At 25.9% G+C, this 21,827-nt stretch overlaps 3 protein-coding genes across 3 annotated transcripts; 1 reads left to right on the plus strand and 2 right to left on the minus strand.

Moving 5' to 3' along the window:
• Positions 1 to 3,590: 3,590 nt before the first annotated feature.
• On the minus strand, positions 3,591 to 10,194 carry LOC127288932 (glutamate--cysteine ligase regulatory subunit). The gene is made up of 6 exons (XM_051316649.1): positions 9,763 to 10,194; positions 9,357 to 9,419; positions 9,003 to 9,120; positions 7,551 to 7,750; positions 7,271 to 7,385; positions 3,591 to 4,037 (listed from the first exon to the last, which is right to left on the minus strand). The coding sequence occupies exons 1-6, from the start codon at positions 9,847 to 9,849 to the stop codon at positions 3,895 to 3,897; spliced, it is 726 nt and encodes a 241-aa protein (XP_051172606.1). The 5' UTR covers positions 9,850 to 10,194; the 3' UTR covers positions 3,591 to 3,894.
• Positions 10,195 to 10,590: 396 nt separating this feature from the next.
• On the plus strand, positions 10,591 to 11,691 carry LOC127288933 (transmembrane protein 14C). The gene is made up of 3 exons (XM_051316650.1): positions 10,591 to 10,816; positions 11,066 to 11,255; positions 11,359 to 11,691. Exons 1-3 carry the CDS (start codon positions 10,741 to 10,743, stop codon positions 11,417 to 11,419), a joined length of 327 nt encoding a protein of 108 aa, XP_051172607.1. The 5' UTR covers positions 10,591 to 10,740; the 3' UTR covers positions 11,420 to 11,691.
• A 1,788-nt stretch (positions 11,692 to 13,479) lies between these two features.
• Positions 13,480 to 21,467, minus strand: LOC127288931 (INO80 complex subunit E). The gene is made up of 6 exons (XM_051316648.1): positions 21,303 to 21,467; positions 15,636 to 15,792; positions 15,168 to 15,349; positions 14,078 to 14,243; positions 13,770 to 13,942; positions 13,480 to 13,696 (listed from the first exon to the last, which is right to left on the minus strand). The coding sequence occupies exons 2-6, from the start codon at positions 15,777 to 15,779 to the stop codon at positions 13,612 to 13,614; spliced, it is 750 nt and encodes a 249-aa protein (XP_051172605.1). The 5' UTR covers positions 15,780 to 15,792; positions 21,303 to 21,467; the 3' UTR covers positions 13,480 to 13,611.
• Positions 21,468 to 21,827: the final 360 nt, after the last annotated feature.

The raw sequence follows: 21,827 nt of genomic DNA on the forward strand, positions 1-21,827 counted from the left end.
AAGGAATTGCAATATATGCAAAGAAATGTTTTTCTAAGTTATCGTTCTTTGAAGAGTGGAATTAATGGGATGTAGTCTAACAGTGCCGTTTCCTTTTCGATTATATCTTTCGTTCGCTTACATGGCGAAACATTTTCCGGTGCCAATTTGCCACAATGTGATGGATTGCTGGAACATTTGTTTTTCACTCTGAGAAATGAAAAGAAGGGAATAATTTTTCTACAAAAATTGATCCCTGCGGTTGTAAAAGTTTTTTATATAAAAAATAAAATGACAACTATTAGTAAAATAATTGTTCAACACTTTCTAGTAATAATTAATTCTTCTTCTTATGATGCTGAAACATCTTCCAATTTTTGTTTTATTTGAAAAAATTTTTTTTGAAAAGACTCTTAGAGATTACGATGAAATTCTAAATGTAATTTCCGTCGAAATGGGAAATAATCGTCAACTACCGCACCCTGCTCTAGTGAATATTTAGTGACTTTATTGATAAAATTAAAAGTTACTATAAAGTTACTAAATATTCACTAGAGCAGGGTGCGGTAGTTCTCGACAAATATTTAATTTTTAGGTTAAGTATGCAAAACTGAATTCGTTATACTTAGTTTCGAAGGGTTTATATATTCCTTCATGTCCCATTTTCGGAGAAGCTGCATTAGTTCTTTATTTAACATTTTTGGATAATAATTAATATTTACTTACTAATATATCACTGCACTTAAGAAAAATTTTCCACGGTTAACTGTCCATGTCTTTTGACGCAAAGTAAAATTGGCGTCACGACGCAATACCGGCCGGATACGGGTTTACACGCACGGACTTGCTAATCCTTAGCTGTGGCAGCTAATACTTTTCATCAAATGTAGCAAATATCTATTAGCTGCAATAGGAAATAACTTTCTGTATCCGCTAAATCGTTAGCACAACCAGCTATAATTAATTTCAGCTAATGCATATTTGCTGCTACAGCTAAATCCTTTTTCTCCGTGGAGTACTTAATCCGGATTGTTGCCTACTATTTACGGATAGTTTACATAAAAATTCTGGATTATTCTGTACCCATTGTGGATTGTAATACTTGTAAGTTAAATAAAACCAAATCATATATAGCTCAGAATTTCACCAAAAAATATTTTTTAATTACAAATAAATTGTTTTTTAATCAAATCAAAATCAGCTAATTGTGTATTTATTTCATGTCAATTTCGGTTGACTCCAGACTGATCTTGGATTTATCTTTTTATTTAGACTGATTGCTGAGTAATACGGATCATTTTCGGATTGTTTGCATATACAATTTCTAGACAAATTCGTACTGATCTCTCTGTATTTATTCTGAAATCATTCCGAAATTTTAACCAGGGATACTAAAATGCTCAACCACCTAAAAAAAAATGTTTTCATTATGATTAATAAAAATTGAAAAAGGAAAGAAAAACTCTCTATGGGCAGTCCGCCTCTTCAAAAGGAAGAATAGAAAAGAGGTAAACACTAATTATATCAGATTTCATCGGAAGATACAAAATTGAGATTGGATTGTAATTAATTCCGAGGTTGGTCCAATTTAAAATTTATTGCCATTGATGTAAATCCGCTCCTGAATATAATCCAAAAGAGGTGGAGGGAGAGGAAAGAAATCGCGGGAGAGAGCACAAATCGAATGAAGGGAAATGAGAAGCGTGGACGCGATGGGAAGAAAGAGAGATGGAAAATAAAAGAGGGATGGGCGGCAAAAGAGAAAAGAACGTTCACATATACATATATATAGTGGCTTCTTGGCTTGTGCATAAAGGTAGGAAGGAGGGAGGGGGTGATGAAGGGAGAAGAAGAAGAAGATGGTTCGGGTGCAGCAGGAGCAGCATTTACGCTATCCGAGTCCGCGCGTCCTGTTTCATCGTTCGTTGTCCCATGTGCCACGCGGTACGCGGCTTTAACGTAAAAGGGCCCGCACGAAGTGGAGGTAGAGTGTGCGCGACCAAAGGAAGATCCACGGCCCACAACAGCAGGACAGGAAGGGAGGGCAAAAGGAAAATCGAAACCTATATATGTACAAGCGGGCACGACGATTTCAGGGACACATACGAAGGATTTCCAGTGTCTTTGCCTCTGATGTCGCGGTACAGCCTAATAGTATGGACTTCCAATATCTGCGCTACCGCTAGAAATAACAATTATTTCCATTTAAACTCGTTTTTTTATTATGCAAATTATTTTATTTTTCGATTTACGAAAATTATATACGTTTTTCTTGTTACTATAAATAAAGAGAAAATTCTTTCGAAATATTTACAATTGTCCTCTTTATCCTTCATAAAATAGAATTGAAAAAAATTCTTGTAACTTCGTAATTTTCTAGACTTTAACGGTTGGTTTCCATTGCTCCCACTCGCCATTTGTCATAATTCTTGTCATCTACCGCACCCTGCTCTAGTAAAAATTTAGTGACTTTATTGTTAAAATTAAAAGTTACTATAAAGTTACTAAATTTTTACTATAGAGCAAGGTGCGGTAGTTGACGACAATTATATGATAAATGCCGAGTGGGGACAATGGAAAACAACCTAACTTTTAGAATAAAAAATCTAACTTGCAACTCGTCAACTACCACACCCTGCTCTAGTAAAACTTTAGTGATTTTATTGTTAAAATTAAAAGTTACTAAAGGTTGGTTTCCATTGCCCCCACTCGCCATTTGTCATAATTCTTGTCATCTACCGCACCCTGCTCTAGTAAAAATTTAGTGACTTTATTGTTAAAATTAAAAGTTACTATAAAGTTACTAAATTTTTACTATAGAGCAAGGTGCGGTAGTTGACGACAATTATGATAAATGGCGAGCAACTCGTCAACTACCGCACCCTGCTCTAGTAAAACTTTAGTGATTTTATTTTTAAAATTAAAAGTAACTAAAGGTTGGTTTCTATAGTCCCTACTCGCCATTTGTCATAATTCTCGTTAACTACCGCACCCTGCTCTAGTGAAAATTTAGTGACTTTATAGAAACTTTTAATTTTAACATAGAATTTCACTAAATTTTCACTAGAGCAGGGTGCAGTAGTTATAACCTATCCAGGCTTTCTTAAGGTCGTAGATTCCGAATTTGATATTAATATTTAAAAATTTCAATTTCTTTTAAAGTACCATTTTTTTGAAAGAATAAACTTATTGTCAATTTTCAGTTAAAACAAAAAATATTTATTACATTTGCATATAAATTATAATTTAAAAACTATTTTTTCAACAGAGTATCTACACCGTGAGTATACAATTTCTCTAATTGTTTAATTCTAATTCTATTGTGATAAAATTATCGATTCCATATACCCTTTTATTAAAAAAAAAGAAATTCCACTCACATAAACTTAACACTTTTAACTCTAAATATAATATATTATACAATTCTTATATTAATATTCATTGAATTATTGTTCATTTTTTGTACAAATTTTTTTTTGCGTCAAAAACTCGACGATATTTTTTTTTCTAACACTAGTGCTGCCATCTTTCGTCTTATTCAATTATTAGTCACATTTTTATAACCTAGATTTCATTGTTCTCTGGAATTGCAAAATGTTTACATGTTTTGATTTATTTTTTTTTTTTTTGGAGTTGTTTTTAATTTTTATTTTTCTCGTGTGGCAAAAACTTCACACGAGCCTCGCTTTCTCTAGAATACGCCCGCAACACACTATTAACTATTTTAAGTTTCGCTACAATTTTTTTTATATTGACATATATTTAAATGCTTCTTTTAAGTGTTTTTGCTAAATTTTTACAACTCTCTTCTGTATTAATTATTTGTATTTCTTATCACACAAAATTTTATCAAAGAAAAGTTGAAAAAAAATCATTTTATTTAAAAAATATAGATTAATTGACAATAAAAAAATTCTATACTGGTTTGTCAATGTAGACCAAATAGCCTTTTGATGAAAGAACTCCACGACACTTGAGGTGAATTTGATAACGAGCAACCCAGTGTAAATTGGCACCATTACCAAAAATTTCCATCACGGATTCTTTTGGTAATATTTCTGTAAGAAATTTTTATATAATTATAAATATTATATATATTTATATATATGATTATTTTATTTTATTTTCCAAGACATTATTTTGTGAACTTAAAATTATATTATAATATATGAAAAAAATAAAAAAGCCCAAGTATAAAAATTTCCCCATTTGCCATAATTGTCGGTTAACTACCGCACTCTGTTCTAGTGAAAATTTAGTGACTATAGTTAAAATTAAAAGTTACTATAAAGTCACTAAATTTTCACTAGAACAAGATGCGGTAGTTGATCGAGAATTATGACAAATAAAAATGTATTCTTTCAACGTTCTCGAATCAGAGCACTTTGCAAATTTCGTTCATAAATTGACAATTTTATTTATTGTTTATAAAATTGCTATTTTTAATTAAAACAATTAAAATTCTTCCTAAACATTTTGTAATGATAGTTAGAAATCCGCCGGTAAATATTATCGTAAGTCGATAAACGAATTACCGACCGCACAGCGTACCAACGTAGTACCCGATTTCGCCGCGCGAGCCGCATCGCTGAGCTCTCTCGCGTGCGCGAGGTGGGTCTTACCCACCTGACAAGGGGTTTTACCCCAAGAACCATACGCCAGGAGTTTTATTCCGAACAAGTATCGTAGAGAGTTTTACTCTCGTTCGACGGGTTTTGACCGTTGAACGTTATATCGGTCTTTAATGTATATAGTGTATAGTAACGAACTGTAAAGAAATGTAACGTAACAAATGTATAGTAACAAATTGTAAAGTAACGTAACAAAATGTATAGTAAAGTAACGTAATGTATAGTAACGAATTGTAAAGTAACGTAACAAAATGTATAGTAAAGTAACGTAATGTATAGTAACGAAATTGTAAAGTAACGTAACAAACTGTATAGTAAAGTAACGTAATGTATAGTAACGAAATTGTAAAGTAACGTAACAAAATGTATAGTAAAGTAACGTAATGTAATGTATAGTAACGAAATTGTAAAGTAACGTAACAAAATGTATAGTAACGTAATATTATATTCACGCAGTTTAAAGTAGATTTTCCGTTTTATTATCTACGTTTTTAGATATACTTAGAGTTTTACTCTTTGTTTAATTAGAACACTAGTTTTACTCGTGGTTCACCAGTATATCGCGGATTTTTAGGCGCAGTATAGTAATAGATTCCACGGTTCATCGCAGTGAGTTAAAGCCGATATCGTTTATGCGCGGCTCAAATAAGCGACGTTACCAAATTGATGCCGATTTTCGATTCCGCGGCTCAACATATTTTGGATAGATGCCGAGAAATCATTATTCGAAACCGACTTCCGCGATTCACTTGTTAATCTCCGTTAATTTTTGGACTATTGTAAATACCGTTGTAAATAAATAATTTGTTTTCAATTTGTAATTAATCCTGTTATCATTTTTGTGTTTTGAATCAAAGGAACCCTGGCTCGGCGAGGTAAATATTGATTCTATAATTACGAACGTTACAATTTTCTGAATTGTCATTGATAAGATCACATGTTAAACAGTTTTGTATTTTTTGTAGGTTATGTTTATGTAACTTGGTTAGTTTTCAGTATTCCCACTCGCCATTTGTTATAATTCTCGTCAACTACCGCACTCTGCTCTAGTAAAAATTTAGTAACTTTTAATTTTAACAATAAAGTCAGTAATTTTTTACTAGAGCAGGGTGCGTTAGTTGACAAGAATTATGGGGACAATAGGCCAACGCAGAATAGGATCACGAAAATCGTTCGCGAACGAGATGTATGAGATAGAAAAGGATGTAAATATATCTCTGTCCTGTTTTAACTCATGTTTCACGTTCGCGAACGTCTTTCGCGAAGCTATTCTGCTTTGGCCTAATGGAAACCAACCCTTGCCTCGCGTTCAAAACTAGCGGCCGTATGTATTTTACTGTAAACAATCACGTAATGTTCCTCAGATGTTTTACGCACCCAACCCTGCGTAAAATGTCAAATTTTGAAACTAGATCATGAGTATGAAAAAGATATGTATGTCCTTCTTACACTCATGATCTATTTATTTTTGACGCTTTAGGGTTAATTGAATATGCGTTATCTGATTGGATACTTTAATTATACTTGACAAATCAGATTGTTGCAGTTTCTAAGCACACAAGATAGAGAAATCTTCTGATTGGTAAAGTATATTATTTTATGCCATGCGACTCAGCCCTGCTTAGTAGCGGTATACCGTATGCGTTGGCTGTTACTTAATTGTAAAAATTTAGTCTAAACAGAATAATATATTTATATATATATTATATATATTTTTTATTTAAAAAAAGGAGAACACTAAACAAAATAAGCTGTCGAACTACTACCAGCCCCGACCCACTAAAAACCCGTCAACCCTTCTTGGGAGCCTTTTATCCACCCTCGGTACTGTCGTGAAGACTTTTGCCTTCGAGGGTGGCGCTCCTACTCTGTCGTGAAGCGACTTAGTCCAGTCCTGCGGACATCCTGCGTTATTAATTTTAAAAATAAAACGAAAATAAATGTCAAAGCGGAATTAACAGCACACCAGAAAAGAAAACAATAAAAAGTCAATAAATAAAATAAAAAGTAAAATAAAATTGTAAAAAGACAGATGAACACATAAAATATAATATAAAACTGTAAAAAGACAATAAAAACAAAATAAATAATAAAAATTAACAAAAAAATAAATAATAAATTAGTGCATGTCAATTATATATATTTAGGTTAAAATCTAATTATGTATTTTAATATATCGCTCAAATGAAATTTTCGAACTTAAGTATATTAGGATTTTATTTTCTATTTTTAAAGAACTATTTAATGCATTATAAGAAACGATTTTATTTTTCGAATTAAATTTTTTAATGCATTTTAAATAGTTCTTTAAAAATAAAATCCTAATATACTTAGGTTCGAAAATTTCATTAGAGTGAGATATTTAAAAAATTAGATTTTATTCCATATATAATTCACATATTTCACCATTACATTAAAAAAAAAAAGTTTTTGCTTTTCCAAACGTTCTAAAAATGATAAAAATGCGTTTTTTGAAACTTTAAAACCTAAATTACTCGAAAACTAGAGTCAATCCAATATTTTTTAAATCAGATACGATTTCTACGGATTTAAAAACCTATAAGAATTGGTTGTCATATATTAGGCAACATAAAATTGTTGAAATTTTCTTGTTCTGTGTAATGTTTTTTTTTAATAGTTTCTAAAATTAAAATACTTACGACATGGGTCATTATGTGTTAATAATTGAATATCATTTTCCTTGGAAAATTCTTGTAAAACAGGTGGTACAACACAGCAAGACGTTAAGTTAATTTGAATGATATTCGGTTTAACCTGAAATAAAATAATAAAATAATTTTTTTTTTATGTTTTTCATTAATCAAAAAATGTCGCACAATACTAATCGGTAGATGTACGAAATTTTATTATTAAATTATAAAATAACAGCCATTTTTTTAAACTGCGGATTTAATAATTCGATATGAGTTTTTGGCTTACATTTGCTGCTCGGAAAAATTGAATAAAAATTTCAGTGTCGACATCACTTAGTCCAACACTACAAAGTTTTCCAGCATTTTTCAATTCTTCGATAACACTCCATAGACTTTGTAAAGAAGTCAAAATATCGCCAGACTCTTCAGTATTTTTGTATGCAATCACCAAAGATTCAATTATATCCGTGTGTAAAACTCGAAAAACTGGAATTAAGATTTTTTTTTAAAATATTAAATAATTTATTTTTAAGGGGACTTTCTGGTTTAGAATTCCAAAAACATAAATTTTTTTTTTTTCTTGAAAAAGTTCCTTAGTATCATAAAATTACTGTCTCAAAACGTTCTTTAACCCTGTTGAAAATTCCTATGTGAGAACTCACAAGAGATCCTGGATGGGATCCCATATGTGTTCTCACATAGGAATTTTCAACAGGGAAAAAACTATGTAAAAAAAACAAAAGTTGTAATCAAAAATTGTGCAAAAAACTGGTGCACGGCTTTTCTTGAAATCTACTGAACCGATTTTAAAAAACTAAAAACCATTCGACGTTTATAACGTTTATCAACGAAATTTTTGTTTAAAGTTATATATTGACCCTAAATTACATATATTTATTGTAGGCGGAATATTTAAAGCATTTTTCAGATAAATATTCCGCCTATGTTAAATATGAGCCGCCGGATATTATAATTAAAATTTCTACAGCGGTATTCGTTGGCCCCTGGTACCTTAAAGATCAATTTTTAAAAATAAATTTTTTCAAATTACTATATATCTTGTAGGAAATTTTCTGGCGCACTTTATACTCATCATAATTTTTTTTTTGTATTTGTAACAGTTTTTGAGAAAAAAGCAAAAATCTAAATTTTCTCATAAAAATCACTTTAAATTAAAATTTTTACTTTAATTCGTTCTAAAATGAAAAGTTCTGAATATTTTTCCATACAATTTACAGGAGTTATAGTTTAAACCATTCTTTAAATGATCCTTAATAATAATTCTTCATTTTTTAATTAGAAAAAAAAGTTATTAATTCCTTTGAATAAAATGTTTATTGATACACAATAAAGATTACTGTAAAGTTTTATTTTAATGATAAACGTTGCGTACTTCAGCTTCGTTTCAATTCTATTAAATATTAATTATATAAACATATAATTTTCATTATTATCATTTAATATGTAATAATTTTCTAATAAATTTAAATTATTATTGATAATATTAATTTTAATTTCTTTATAACAAACAATTACATACTTAATTTGGCGCGCGTTTAACTTTGCTAGTATTAAATAATTTATTTTTAAATATTAATTTTTTCTTCTTTTTAATAATTATTTCGAATTTTTTTTAATTTCAATAAATTTAATTCAATAATTTGAACGTTTTTTTTTATGAAATTTGAAATTTTTTTATAAAAATAATTTTTATTATATTTTAAAATACATAAATTACCTTCCTCAAGTGCTTGTTTCAAAACTTCTGCTTTCGCTGTAGATATAAAAATTTTAACAGTAATTTTTAATTCCTTCCTTTCGACATTTTCGGAATCTCCTTCACCTCTTCCATTTATCTAAGAAAAATAATTTTTTTAAATTTTCGTTTCTTTTTAGAATCACAGAAAATTAAAAGGCATTAAAATAAGCTGCAACGCTTATTATTTTAATCCAATTTTGCTTATTTTAATAGCAAAATGTATTAAAATAAGCAAAATTGGATTAAAATAAGAAGCGTTGCAGCTTATTTTAATGCCTTTTAATTTTCTGTGATAAAAAAAAAATCGAAACACTTGTAGCACTTTTTACTTACTGTCGGTGAATTAGATTCACTGGATGGTGAATCTTGTAAAACTATTTTCAGTGTCTCTATTAACTGAAAACAAAATTAATTTTTCATTAATTTTTTTTTTTTGCAAACGATCTTTAAGGCTAGTATCAATAAGTTTACCCCACCAGAAATTTTTCAAATATTTAAATTTAAAATTAAAAATTTAAATTTGTATAATTTATTACTTTTAGTAAAAAATCTTATTTTATTTTAAATTATAATTATTTAATTTAGTATATGCGTTATTTTCTTTCTATATATATTTTTTTGAGTTCTTAAAATGCTGCAAATTTTCTAACCTCAAAATTTGTCTAATGTACCGTTTACTTGAAAAAAAAACAATGAATTAGTGTTAAAAGGGGAAAAAAAATATTAAAAATTAACTTACCTCATCCCTTGTACTTAGACCAGTTTTTTTCTTTAATTCATTTAAGGAAAGTATATTTCCTGTTTCAATTAAACAATTATTTGACATTTTAACGTCAAAAAATATAAAAATTCCGAGAACTTTTTCGATATATTAAATAACACTGTGAACACGATCGACTATTGTATAAACGCAATTTTTTGAAAAATGAAATAATAAAATTTTTACCTAGATATATATATATTTTTAGAAATAGTCGTGACTTGGCAGTTTTGATAAATAAATTGCTTTATAATTATAATAGTGACATAATATAATATAATAATAATTTTTAAATAATACTAGATTGTCACACAATCAGTGCGCGATTGTTAACTGATAATAATAATTGCCTATTATAGCAGACGATTGTAAATTATTTTCGCGGCGGGATTTTAAATTTTATTCTAGAATTCTATTTCACAAAAAATGTATAAGTTATTATTGATTGAAAACACAAGCTGTATAATTTTCCAAGGAAATTTTTTTTCATTATTGTATATAATTGAATACTTGGAAAAAAATATAAAAAAAAGAGTAATGTTTCTGGAGTAGGAAGATAAATGGCAACATTGTACAAAAAAATTGAGGGAAAAGCAAATTGTTTCTATATCCAATAGAATATTATTTCTATTTGAATATATATATTTTTTTTTGAATTATTTACAAATATTTATTACAAATTTATAAAATAAATTTTAAACTTAAATTGTTTTTTACGTTAAAAAAAAAAATACTTATTTAATAACGAAAAGTATATGTTATTTTAAAAGTTGCTAAGAAAATCACGTGATCAAAAACATGTGGTTGAAATTTGACAACAGCGGATTAATTTAAGGAAGAAAACAAAAATTTTTGCTTGTCACTTGATTATAAAAATTGTTAACAAAATCAAAATTTATAAAATATAAAAGAGAGCCAGTATAAAAATTTTCGATAAAAAATTAAATCTTAATAAATATGCCTGTCGATATTCCAGGATTTGCTTATGCAACTCTTGTTGCTGCCGGTGGAATTATGGGTTACGTTAAATCAAGTAAGATTTTTAAAGTGTAACTTAATTTCATGTTAAAAATTTATACAAACAATTGAAATCTTTCTTTTCTTCTAATAAAAAAATCATATTCATTGTTAATGAAAATTTGCAAGATTTTGAAAATTTTAAGGTTATGTTAACAATTTTTTTTATTGGACTAATTTTTGAATTTTGGCAATTTTTTTTTCTACATAAAATATTAAAAACCGCAAAAATCGAAAAAAAATATTAAAGAAATGTAATTTTTAGATTCGATTCCATCTTTGGGAGCGGGTTTACTTTTTGGATCATTATTAGGATTTGGAGCATATCGAATTTCTCAGGATCCAAATAATTATGCACCACTTTTAGGAACAAGTGCAGCTCTTGGTGGTATAATGGGATATCGTTTTTACAATACTGGAAAAATAATGCCCGCTGGAATGATTACATTATTAAGGTTTTAATTCTGATAAAACTTAAATTTTTTAAAATTATTTTAACATTAAAATATTTAAAGTTCATTTTTTGGGAAATATAATTTATTTTTTTTTAATTTTCAGTGCTGCAATGGTCGTGAGAATTGCAGTTATGCAATTTACAAAAACGTCTAAACTCCAATGAACTTCGATCAAATTTAAAAAATAATTTTTTTTACAAAAGACAATTTTGTTTTATTAATTTTGTTATAAAAGGATACTTTTTGTTAGTGTAGCTTTATTTACAAGGTACTTATTTGATTGTTAATTATCTTTTTTTTAAAAAAATGATTCAATATGTATAAACAAGAAACCCAGTGAAAATGGTGTTATCTTTCAAAGTGAATTAACACAATTCTTCTTTTATACGAAAAAAAAATTATTTAAATTAATTAAAATTTAAATTTCATAGCATAATTGTTTTTTTTATTAGGAACCTATAATATTCTATCTAATTTTAAGTGTCATTGAAATCAATTGTTTTTAACTTAATAATTTTAACATTTCTTATTTTAAAACGAAACATCTTCTATTATATTAAGTTAACAAATTTCCAAAAGCGACACCGACACCGTTCTTGGAAAATCTATTTTCACTTATTTTCAAATAAATCAAAATACTTTGCCATATGCTTTTCGAAAATTTTACATACTTTTTTTTGGAACATGTTTTTTCAATTTTAACCCGAAAAAGGGTTATTTTGCATTTTCATCCCAAAAAAGCGTTATTTTGCAATTTTATGCAATATTTTACGAATTTTTGTATATATACCTTTATAATTACTCTATTTTTAAAAAGTTACTTATAAACAATTTTTTATGGTTTTTTAAAATTATTTATTGTTGTTTTTTAAATTTTTAGTTAGGAACCTATAATATTGTGCCTAATTTTAAGTGTCATTGAAATCAATTGTTTTTAACTTAATAATTTTAACATTTCTTATTTTAAAACGAAACATCTTCTATTATACTAAGTTAACAAATATCCAAAAGCGAAACCGACACCGTGACCTCGACACCATTTTCGTAAAATCTATTTTCACTTATTTTCAAATAAATCAAAATACTTTGCCACATGCTTTTAGAAAATCTTACATACTTTTTTTTGTAACATGTTTTTGCAATTTTAACCCTAAAGAAAGGGCTATTTTGCAATGAGAGAATTTGATTTTTGAGAAATTGATTTCTATGGGAATTTACTTAATTTCTATATCTAAAACTGAATTTTTGCTTCTTCTGAATGTTGATTTGGATTCAGTGACTTTAATAACATAAAAATTGGATATATAAAAAAAATTAAAAATTGCGGATTTAAAATGGTGGATTTTTTCAAAAAATTGTTCGGCTTTCCTTGAAACTTGCTACTCGGGGGTTTTTTTTGGGTCGCTCAATACGAATCTGATGTTAGATTTAAAAAATAAACAATTTGAAAAAAAAAATTTGCAAAAAAACAAAATCAGAGGCATTATGCAGAATTTTATCATCTTTAAAACAAGATCAAGAACGTCAAAATCGGTTGAAATTTGTAGGCTCTATGTTAATTTATCCACGGCCGTGATTTTCGTCACACTGTACTATGTTCAAAATTGTAGAAGTTAGAGAAGGCTAAAATGTCTTGTTTCGGCATTTTTCAGAAAAAAATTTTATTTCTTTCCTTAATAACTTATAATCGTGATAATAAGAAATACAACTCGAGCAAACTTTAGCGAGCGAGGAATATATTCTTTATTAAGACATAAATCTAAAAGGGGGAAAAAAAAGTCTAGTCAAAAATTATTGTCTTTATTTCATGACTCTCTTTTTTTTATAACTAAATTTAAATCAAAAAGATGACAATGAGAGCTTAAGTAACGAATTAACGATATTTACAATTTAATATTTTCAAAATTGTAATTAAATGAGAAAAGATATATTTATTATTTAATTATAGACAAGATGATATAAAACATTCTTTCTTGGGGAATACTTTTACTTTTCGAATCTTAAAAAAAAATTTCCGTCTACGAACAAAAGCTATTTTTATACCACAAACTGAAAAATAGAAATATAACTACTGCAAAAAAAAAATAATACTCATTTTACTATTCTGAATCTTCTTCCTTGAATTTATTTTTCCTTTAGAACTTGACACAATCATGAATTTTTAAATTCATAAGTTCTAAAGGAAAAAAAAAACACTGGTTATATATGCTGAAAAGAAAAACAATTATTTAAGACTTATATATAAAAATTTATATTACCGTAATGAGTACATATTAAATTATTGACTAAGAGAATGAAACGAGAGAGATGCAAAGTGTTCTTAAAATAAAAATTATAAATAAATCCATTTTTTTTTTTATTCAGGCATCATATCGACGCTGAGACAATCTTCGCCCATATTGCTGGGTGATGTTTCTAATTCGCCAACTTCATTTGACTCACTGTAAAATTATTATTAAGAATTAGAAATTTTATTTTTTATTTGGAAAATTTTTTTTTTTTAAATTTACAAACCTGTCTAAAGAAGGATCATTGCTAAACATTTCAGTGGGAACGGTAGGTGGAGCTTTTTGAGGAACAAGTTCGAGATACGATTGTCGGGATTCTAAATGTCTCTCGACTTCTTCTGGTGTCATGTGACCATCAGAAATCAATGACATGGGCATGAGATTATTACTCGATTGCATCTAAAATTGGTAAAAAAAAACAGAACTTTCAATAATTTTACACAAAATTATATTTTATATAAACGTAAAAAAATTTTAGAATGAAAAACTAGGATTTTGAAAAAAAAATGAGACAATAAATTTTTTTCCACATACCTTACGATTGCAAGGTTGCTTTAAGGATTCGTAATTTATTGGCGGAGTATCGTAAACTTTAGGTACTTTTGGAGTGGATTTTTTCTTTTTACTCGCGCTCATTGGTTTCACTACAACTGGTGAATGATGTGAAAAATGATTGTTAACATTCACTTCCATTTTTTTCCTGTTAAAAAGAAAAAGAAGATTCAATTTTAAGAAAAATTTTAAATTACATGTTCCATACTAAAAACAAACTTCAACCTCTTCGATTTGGCTCAAATTTTTTTTCAACCATTTTGTACCCAAAAGCATTTATTAACTATCACTCCATTTACTATTCAACGTAATTATATTTATTTTCTTATCAATTTGATTCTGATTTATTTCGGTTCTGAGAAATTAATAAGTTCAAACATTTGATTGAATGATCGTAAATAAAAATGTTTCGTTATTTGGCTTGATTACCTTTTTCTATCGTTTCGAAGTAGAATATTTTTACTTTACAAGAAAAAATAAGCATTACTTAATAAAAGAAATTCAATAATTAAAATAATAAATTATTAACATCAATTATATATTAATATTTATATTTAAAATAATTGTGAAATCGTTCTGAATGAAATTAAAAAATGGTTTTTTATTAAATAACCAAAATTTTTCACCTCTTTTCAATATTCTTAAAAATACTTGCCTTTCAATTATTCTTGAATTTGTTTTACATGATTTTATTTAAAAAGTATTAAAAACCAAATTTGTAATAAAATAAAAAAAAAATTAGTCAATTTTTACAAATAACTAAGGTCAAATTCTCCTATTTCGTAAATTAATTAGCCTATCATAAACCATTTAATTTCAATTGAATTCTTCAATTTTTTTATGTTTTTGGTCAATCATTTCAATCATTCTTAACAGCTGTTCTTAGTTTTATTAAGAAAAATCCGATTTGTAATTATTAATCGCTACTTTCTGTCTTTTAAATTTTTAATATTAATTGATATTTGATGATCCTGTAATTGGTCCAAGTGACTGTTGGATTTATTTCAATAAATAAAAATAAAATAAAAAAAATTGAATTAAAATTAAAAGTATCGAAAAAAAAAATTAAAACCTTTTTGATGTATCGATTCTCGCCATTTCGTCTTCCGATGACTCGGTTTCGTCACTTTCGCTAAAGGAAGCATCGACTTTTTCATATTGAAGAAGTCGATCCAAAAGAAAACTTTTGTCTCTATTTACTTTCAAAAGTTTTCGTTGCGTTGAGCGTAATGCTTCTTGAAAGCATTCATTTTCCTGTAAAATAAATTCAATGAATAAAATCCAAATTTTTCCTAGTGAGAGCGATTTTTCTAAAATTTATTTTTACAATTTCGTAATTTTATTTATTTATTTATTTTTTTTAATTAGAAATGGAATATTTTGAAAAGAATTCTGTTAAATAGTTAATAATGGTTTATTTTTCAATTCGCCTCATATTTTGATAATTTTGTTTTGTTCAAACAAAGAAAAATATTATCAATTTGAAAAGAATTGAAAATAAAACTAAATTTTGAAAAAAAAATGATAATTATAAGCTTACGTAAATAAGAAATTTTAATTTTCGCTTAAGATTTCGATATTGATCTTTATAATTCGGTGCCTCTTCTTCCGGACTGTCTTCATCTTCATCCTCGGCATCTGCATTGTTGTTGGCAATTGAGCGACAATACCATCCTTCCAACATTGATCATCTGCAACTATTAAAAACTTTAAATAAAAAAAAAAAAAAAAATTATTTTACAAGACAATTTTTTTTGGGCAAAAATGATCGATTTATAATTCTCATCATTTCATAATTTTAATTCGAAAAAATTCTAATTCATAATTCTCACATTTAATTTTAACCCCTTTAAATTTAAATTATAAAACGAGGTTACAATTTTTTTCTCGCATCATTTGAATCCTAAAAACATACAGGGGTGGTCAAAAATAGAAAATAATCATTTTTTACCAGTTTTGAAATTAAATTTCCAAAAAATAAAAATTCTAAAATTGTCAAAAATTAAAACTTTTCTTTTGACCATCTTGTATGTTTGTAGGAGTCAAATGATGCAGGAAAAAAAAATTAATCTCCTTTAATAATTTAAATTTAAATGGGTCAAAATTGTGGATGTTACCTCCCTTTAATTTTGAAGATTACACTAAAAAAGAAAATTTATTTGATTCAAATAATCGATTATTTGGTTATTATAAAATAAATATTTACTTGGACCAAATAATTTTTGAATCAATTAAATGGTATTTGTTTCAAATACAGATATTATTGATTCAAATTCAAATTTTTCAATTTATTTAATGCAAATAAAAATTATTTGGTTCAAGTAAATATTTATTTGATAATAGTCAAGTAATCGAGTATACACTGAAAAAAAAATTTATTTGATTCAAATACTCGATTACTTGAGTATTATCAAATAAATATTTATTTGAACCAAATAATTTTTATTTGAATTAAATAAATTGTATTTGAACCAATAATTTCTGTACTTGAAACAAATACCATTTAATTGACTCAAATAATAATTATTTGATACAAATAAATATTTATTTGATAATAGTCAAGTAATCGAGTATTTGAATCAAATAAATTTTTTTTTTCAGTGTAAATAAATTATATAATAATAAAATGCTTGGTCTGTCCTACTGTCCTAACTTAAAGTTGGCCTTTTCTGATTTCACGTGTTTTTTTTGAATAGTAATCTTATGACGTGTCAAATTTTGACAATTCTTTTTCTCTTTTTTGCCAAAGTTGTATAATTGTGTTTCCAAATTTCGGAATAAGTTTCTTTAAAATTCCAAATTCCAAAATTCAATTCACGAAGCTGAAGTACACAACGTTTACCAACGAAATTTTTTTTAAAGTTGTATATTGATTCAAAAATTGTATACAAATACAAAAAATTTATGATGAGAAAAAAGATGCGCCAGAAAATTTCGTACAAGATAGTAATTTGAAAAAAATTTATTTTTAAAAATTAATTTTTAAGGTACCAGGGGGCCAACGAATACCTATTAAATATTAATTATAAAAACACAGGCCTCGAATCAACATAAAGACACAAAAAGTCGTTTCAGTTGATTTATATTCCAAAAGAAAGTGGATTTGTTTTTTATTTTAACAAAAATATTTTACAGATTTTTAAATAAAAAATTTTTTTTTTTAATAATAATCCTTTTCGAAGGGTTAAAGTTGAAATTTTTAGAAATAATTAAATTTCAAAAGATATTGTTAATTTTCAAACAATTATTAAATTTTACAGAACTAAAAATAATTTATCAAACAATTTTTGGAAAACATTTTTTAAATTTAATTGAATTTTCAAAGATTTAAAATTGAGATTTTTGAAATTAATTGAAACTTTAAGTGATTTTTAATTAAAATTTTAGATGATTTCAATAAAAATTTATTAGAAAATGCGGACAAAATACAATAATTTGAAAATCATTTTTAATTGAAAAATGGTTTCAGATAGTTGAAATTTCAAAGAATATTATTAAAATAGTTAAAAATAATTGAATTTCCTTAGAGTTATAATTGAAATTATTAAATTTAAAAAAAAAAAATTTTCGATGAAAAATTTTAGAAATAATTAAATTTTAGATGCTTTCCAAATTCAAATTATTGAAAATTCAATTAATTTTGAATTCAAATTTTTGAGAATAATGAAATTTTATTTGATTTTAAATTTGGAAAATAATTGAATTTCAGTTCATTTTGAATTGCAAATTTTGGGAAATATTTGAATTTTAATTAAAATTTTGGATAATGTGCGATTCCAAGTTAGATTTTGACTTTTTCGGAGTAGGTTAACCGATTGCAATGAAACTTTGGAATTTTGTTATATATAGTAAGACTAATCTTTAACGTAAATTTCAGCCTAAAATATTTGTTAGTTTACGAGATTTGCAATAATAACAAAAAATTTTAAACTGCTATATCTTCCGTTCTAATAAACGGATTGAGGTCTACTTTTTTTTAAAATGTCAAGGAAAATGAGAGGAATAAATCTCTTTCAGAACATTTTTTTATAATTTTACAACTAAAAAAATTATTAAATAATAATTGAATAACTTTCGCGCGACTAACTAAAATAGGGAGTTTGCATTAAAATTTTTTTTAATTTTAATCGATAGATTAGGTCTAATTTATATAACAAATTTTTTTTTAAATAATTTTTTAATCAAAAATAAGCATATAATTAAATAATAATAGTTTATATTATTTTAAAACATCGAAAACGGTCCGGAAAGAGCCGAGTCTTACCGAACAGAATGTGACGTATGTAGTGCCCAAATATTGCTGCTGTCATGAACTGTTTGTGAATAACCTAATGGAACGAAAGTTTTTTCTGGAAATTTTTATGAAATGGAGAAAATCAAGAGATATAAAACGTGTTTTGTGCCAAATTGTCTTAGTACAACAATTAAAACACCCGGAAAATTGTTTTTTACTGTGCCACAGAAAGAAGATATTAGGAGACAATGGTCTCAAGTTGCAAAACGAAATGATAATAATATGTTATCGATGAATTCAAAATTTTTTTTTTGTCAAGATCACTTCAATGTGAATATTTACATTGAAATAATTTAAAATTAAACTAGTTATAAATTATATTTTTAGACATGCAAAGTTAAAAAAACTTTCAAATGTCACTATATAATGTAAATAAAAGTAGTCAACATAACCTAAAAATAAAAAATTTTAAACCTCAAAATATTTTTATCACTTATTCATTGTAGTTGAAGGATGATATGGATAATTACAATAATAATACAATAATAATTACAATAATAAATAAACACAATAAATCACTTATTTTTACTTAAAAAAAATAAAATAATTTGAAAACAGCGAACGCATATATTAGTAAACACAGATCACACATGGATCATGTAGCAGACGATGCGACAGTAGACACTTATGACGTCACGTCCCAGCACCAATAAAAATCGTTTTCTTTCAGTATAAATAGTTTCAACTTTTAAATAAAAATTTTAATATGTAAAATTTAAAAAAAATTAAAACTTTCAACACTAATATATTTTAAAATACCTATATTTACGATTTTATAAAAAAAAAACGTAACATTTTTTTTATGCAAACTCCCTATTCAATCACTTAAACGCTAAAATGATCTTACCTGTGTTTTCTTTAATGTTCCAAAGGATTTTTATTGTAAATGTAAGTTTAACTTAAGAAATTTTATTAATTTATTAGTATAAACAATTGAGATTTCTGCTAGTTGACGTGCAGACGACATTGCGCACGCAGCATTCTCACATAGCCAATTTAGTCCACGAATCACGTCAGTTGGCTATGTGAGAATGCTGCGTGCGCAATGTCGTCTGCACGTCAACTAGCAGAAATCTCAATTGTTTATACTAATAAATTAATAAAATTTCTTAAGTTAAACTTACATTTACAATAAAAATCCTTTGGAACATTAAAGAAAACACAGGTAAGATCATTTTAGCGTTTAAGTGATTGAATTTTAGTTAGTCGCGCGAAAGTTATTCAATTATTATTTAATAATTTTTTTAGTTGTAAAATTATAAAAAAATGTTCTGAAAGAGATTTATTCCTCTCATTTTCCTTGACATTTTAAAAAAAAGTAGACCTCAATCCGTTTATTAGAACGGAAGATATAGCAGTTTAAAATTTTTTGTTATTATTGCAAATCTCGTAAACTAACAAATATTTTAGGCTGAAATTTACGTTAAAGATTAGTCTTACTATATATAACAAAATTCCAAAGTTTCATTGCAATCGGTTAACCTACTCCGAAAAAGTCAAAATCTCACTTGGAATCGCACTAATAATTTAATTTAAGTTCATTTTTGATTGAAAATTTGGATAATTCATTTTGAATAGAAGTTTTAGAAAATAATTGAATTTTATTTCATTTTAAATTGAAAACTTGATAAATAATTAAATTTTAAATTGAAAATTTTTGGATAATTATTGGATTTTAATTGATTTTGAATTAAAATTTCGGGTAATAATTGAATTTTAGTTTATTTTGAATTGAAATTTTTAGAAAATAATTCAATTTTATTGTGATATTTTTTTTAAATTATAAACAATTGTTAAATTTCATAAAAATTTTAATTGAAAAATAATTTTGATATAATTGAATTTGTGATGTATTTAATTAAAATTATTAAAAATAATTAATTTAGTGAAGAATCATTTTAGTTGAAAATTTGTTAAATAATTGAATTGAAGAAGATCTGAAGAAGATCTACATTTTATACTAAAAAAGAGGTATTTTTTTTACATTTTCTTTTCAAATATAAAAAAAATGTCGCATTTTATTAAGATAAGTCGATAAAAGTCGTATTTTTGAAAAAAGTCGGAAAAAGTCGTATAATCCGAGGCCTGTAAACATATGATTTTCATTATTATCATTTAATATGTAATAATATTCCAATAAATTAAATTATTATTGATAATATTAATCTTTAATTTCTATATAACAAATAATTAAATACTCAATTTGGCGTTTAATTTTGCTAGTTATAAATAAATTAATTATAAATAAATTTTTTTTCAGTGTAGATTAATTATAATTTCAAAAATAAAAAATAAAAATTTAAACAATGTTTTTTTATACTTCGACAATTTTTAAAATATTAAAAACTATTTTCAAATATTTAAATATAATATTAAAAAATAAACTAAGATCGAGGTTGACCGCTTCATGCAGAATGCCCCTTTTAGATATTTTTTTTAAGGTTATGTTTGCAAATTTCTATAAATATATATATATATATATATATAAATATTTAGGTTAATAATAATATAAAAAGAACTTTCTACAAATATTTGTCAAATTTTTAATTTACTTAAATTATTCAAACAGTAAAAATACTAAAAACCTCACGAAATAAATGTTAAATAATTAATTGGAAAAAAAAAATTAATTCACATCTAATTGTATTCAGTTATAATTATCTGGAAAAAAAATTTTCTTTTACAAATTAATGTTATTTTTACTTTTTAAAAAAAAATAAAATTTATGAAATATATATATATAACATATAGAGAAAATTTGGAATTGAAAAAAAAATGACATTTAAGAGGTTAATGTTTTGTTATGAATTTAATGTATACAAAAGAACAAATTTCACATGTCTTATGATTACATATAATGCAATAAATTAATAGAGAATTATTAATATTATAAATTAGAAGAAATTTAATTACCTGAAAACAGTGAAATACTTTGTATTTTGTAGCAAATGTTAACGAGGATTTGATTATGAACAATAATTAATGAAGAAAGAAAATAATAAGCTTTCTGTGAATGACATCCATTCTATAGCCATAGTTCGTATAAAACACAAGTGGTGATACAATGGTAGGCAAACTTTAAAGAAACTGTTATGTTAAGAGAGAGGTGGTTTTTAGTGACTCCGATAATGTTTCATTATTTTGCCGCAGCGCCACTTGTCTAAATAATAATCAAATATTATCATTAGGGAAAAATGAAATTAACACCGTAATTTTTTTTTGTTACTATTATTTCATCTAAATAGAAATATTTTAGAATAAAAAAAACTATGACAATGTATTCATTAATATTTAATTCAAAGATATTAGGTATCCAAATTTAATTTAAAAATGTTTGAATAGATATGATGATATTCTAAAAATCATTGGTTAGAATTTTCATTTTATGGAATTTCATTTGTTATAATTATTTTTGAGACGAATTTTTATTTGTTCGAA

The sequence above is a fragment of the Leptopilina boulardi genome, unplaced genomic scaffold (assembly GCF_019393585.1).
Source record: "Leptopilina boulardi isolate dan_hultmark-lab unplaced genomic scaffold, ZJU_Lbou_2.1 LbouV2_399, whole genome shotgun sequence".
In the NCBI taxonomy this organism is placed as follows: Eukaryota; Metazoa; Arthropoda; class Insecta; order Hymenoptera; family Figitidae; genus Leptopilina; species Leptopilina boulardi.

What these genes read in the sequence shown, in the direction of transcription:
- LOC127288931 (XM_051316648.1), bottom strand. Translation starts at nt 15,779, where the DNA reads ATGTTGGAAGGATGGTATTGTCGCTCAATTGCCAACAACAATGCAGAT. An exon ending in AGAATCGATACATCAAAAAG is followed by an intron (nt 14,244 to 15,167) that starts GTTTTAATTTTT and finishes TCTTTTTAACAG; the next exon opens with GAAAAAAATGGAAGTGAATG. An exon ending in AGCAACCTTGCAATCGTAAG is followed by an intron (nt 13,943 to 14,077) that starts GTATGTGGAAAA and finishes TACCAATTTTAG; the next exon opens with ATGCAATCGAGTAATAATCT.
- LOC127288932 (XM_051316649.1), bottom strand. Translation starts at nt 9,849, where the DNA reads ATGTCAAATAATTGTTTAATTGAAACAGGAAATATACTTTCCTTAAAT. An exon ending in GTCTAAGTACAAGGGATGAG is followed by an intron (nt 9,420 to 9,762) that starts GTAAGTTAATTT and finishes TTTTGTTTTCAG; the next exon opens with TTAATAGAGACACTGAAAAT. An exon ending in GTGAATCTAATTCACCGACA is followed by an intron (nt 9,121 to 9,356) that starts GTAAGTAAAAAG and finishes TATTTTTCTTAG; the next exon opens with ATAAATGGAAGAGGTGAAGG.
- LOC127288933 (XM_051316650.1), top strand. Translation starts at nt 10,741, where the DNA reads ATGCCTGTCGATATTCCAGGATTTGCTTATGCAACTCTTGTTGCTGCC. An exon ending in TATGGGTTACGTTAAATCAA is followed by an intron (nt 10,817 to 11,065) that starts GTAAGATTTTTA and finishes TGTAATTTTTAG; the next exon opens with ATTCGATTCCATCTTTGGGA. An exon ending in GGAATGATTACATTATTAAG is followed by an intron (nt 11,256 to 11,358) that starts GTTTTAATTCTG and finishes TTTAATTTTCAG; the next exon opens with TGCTGCAATGGTCGTGAGAA.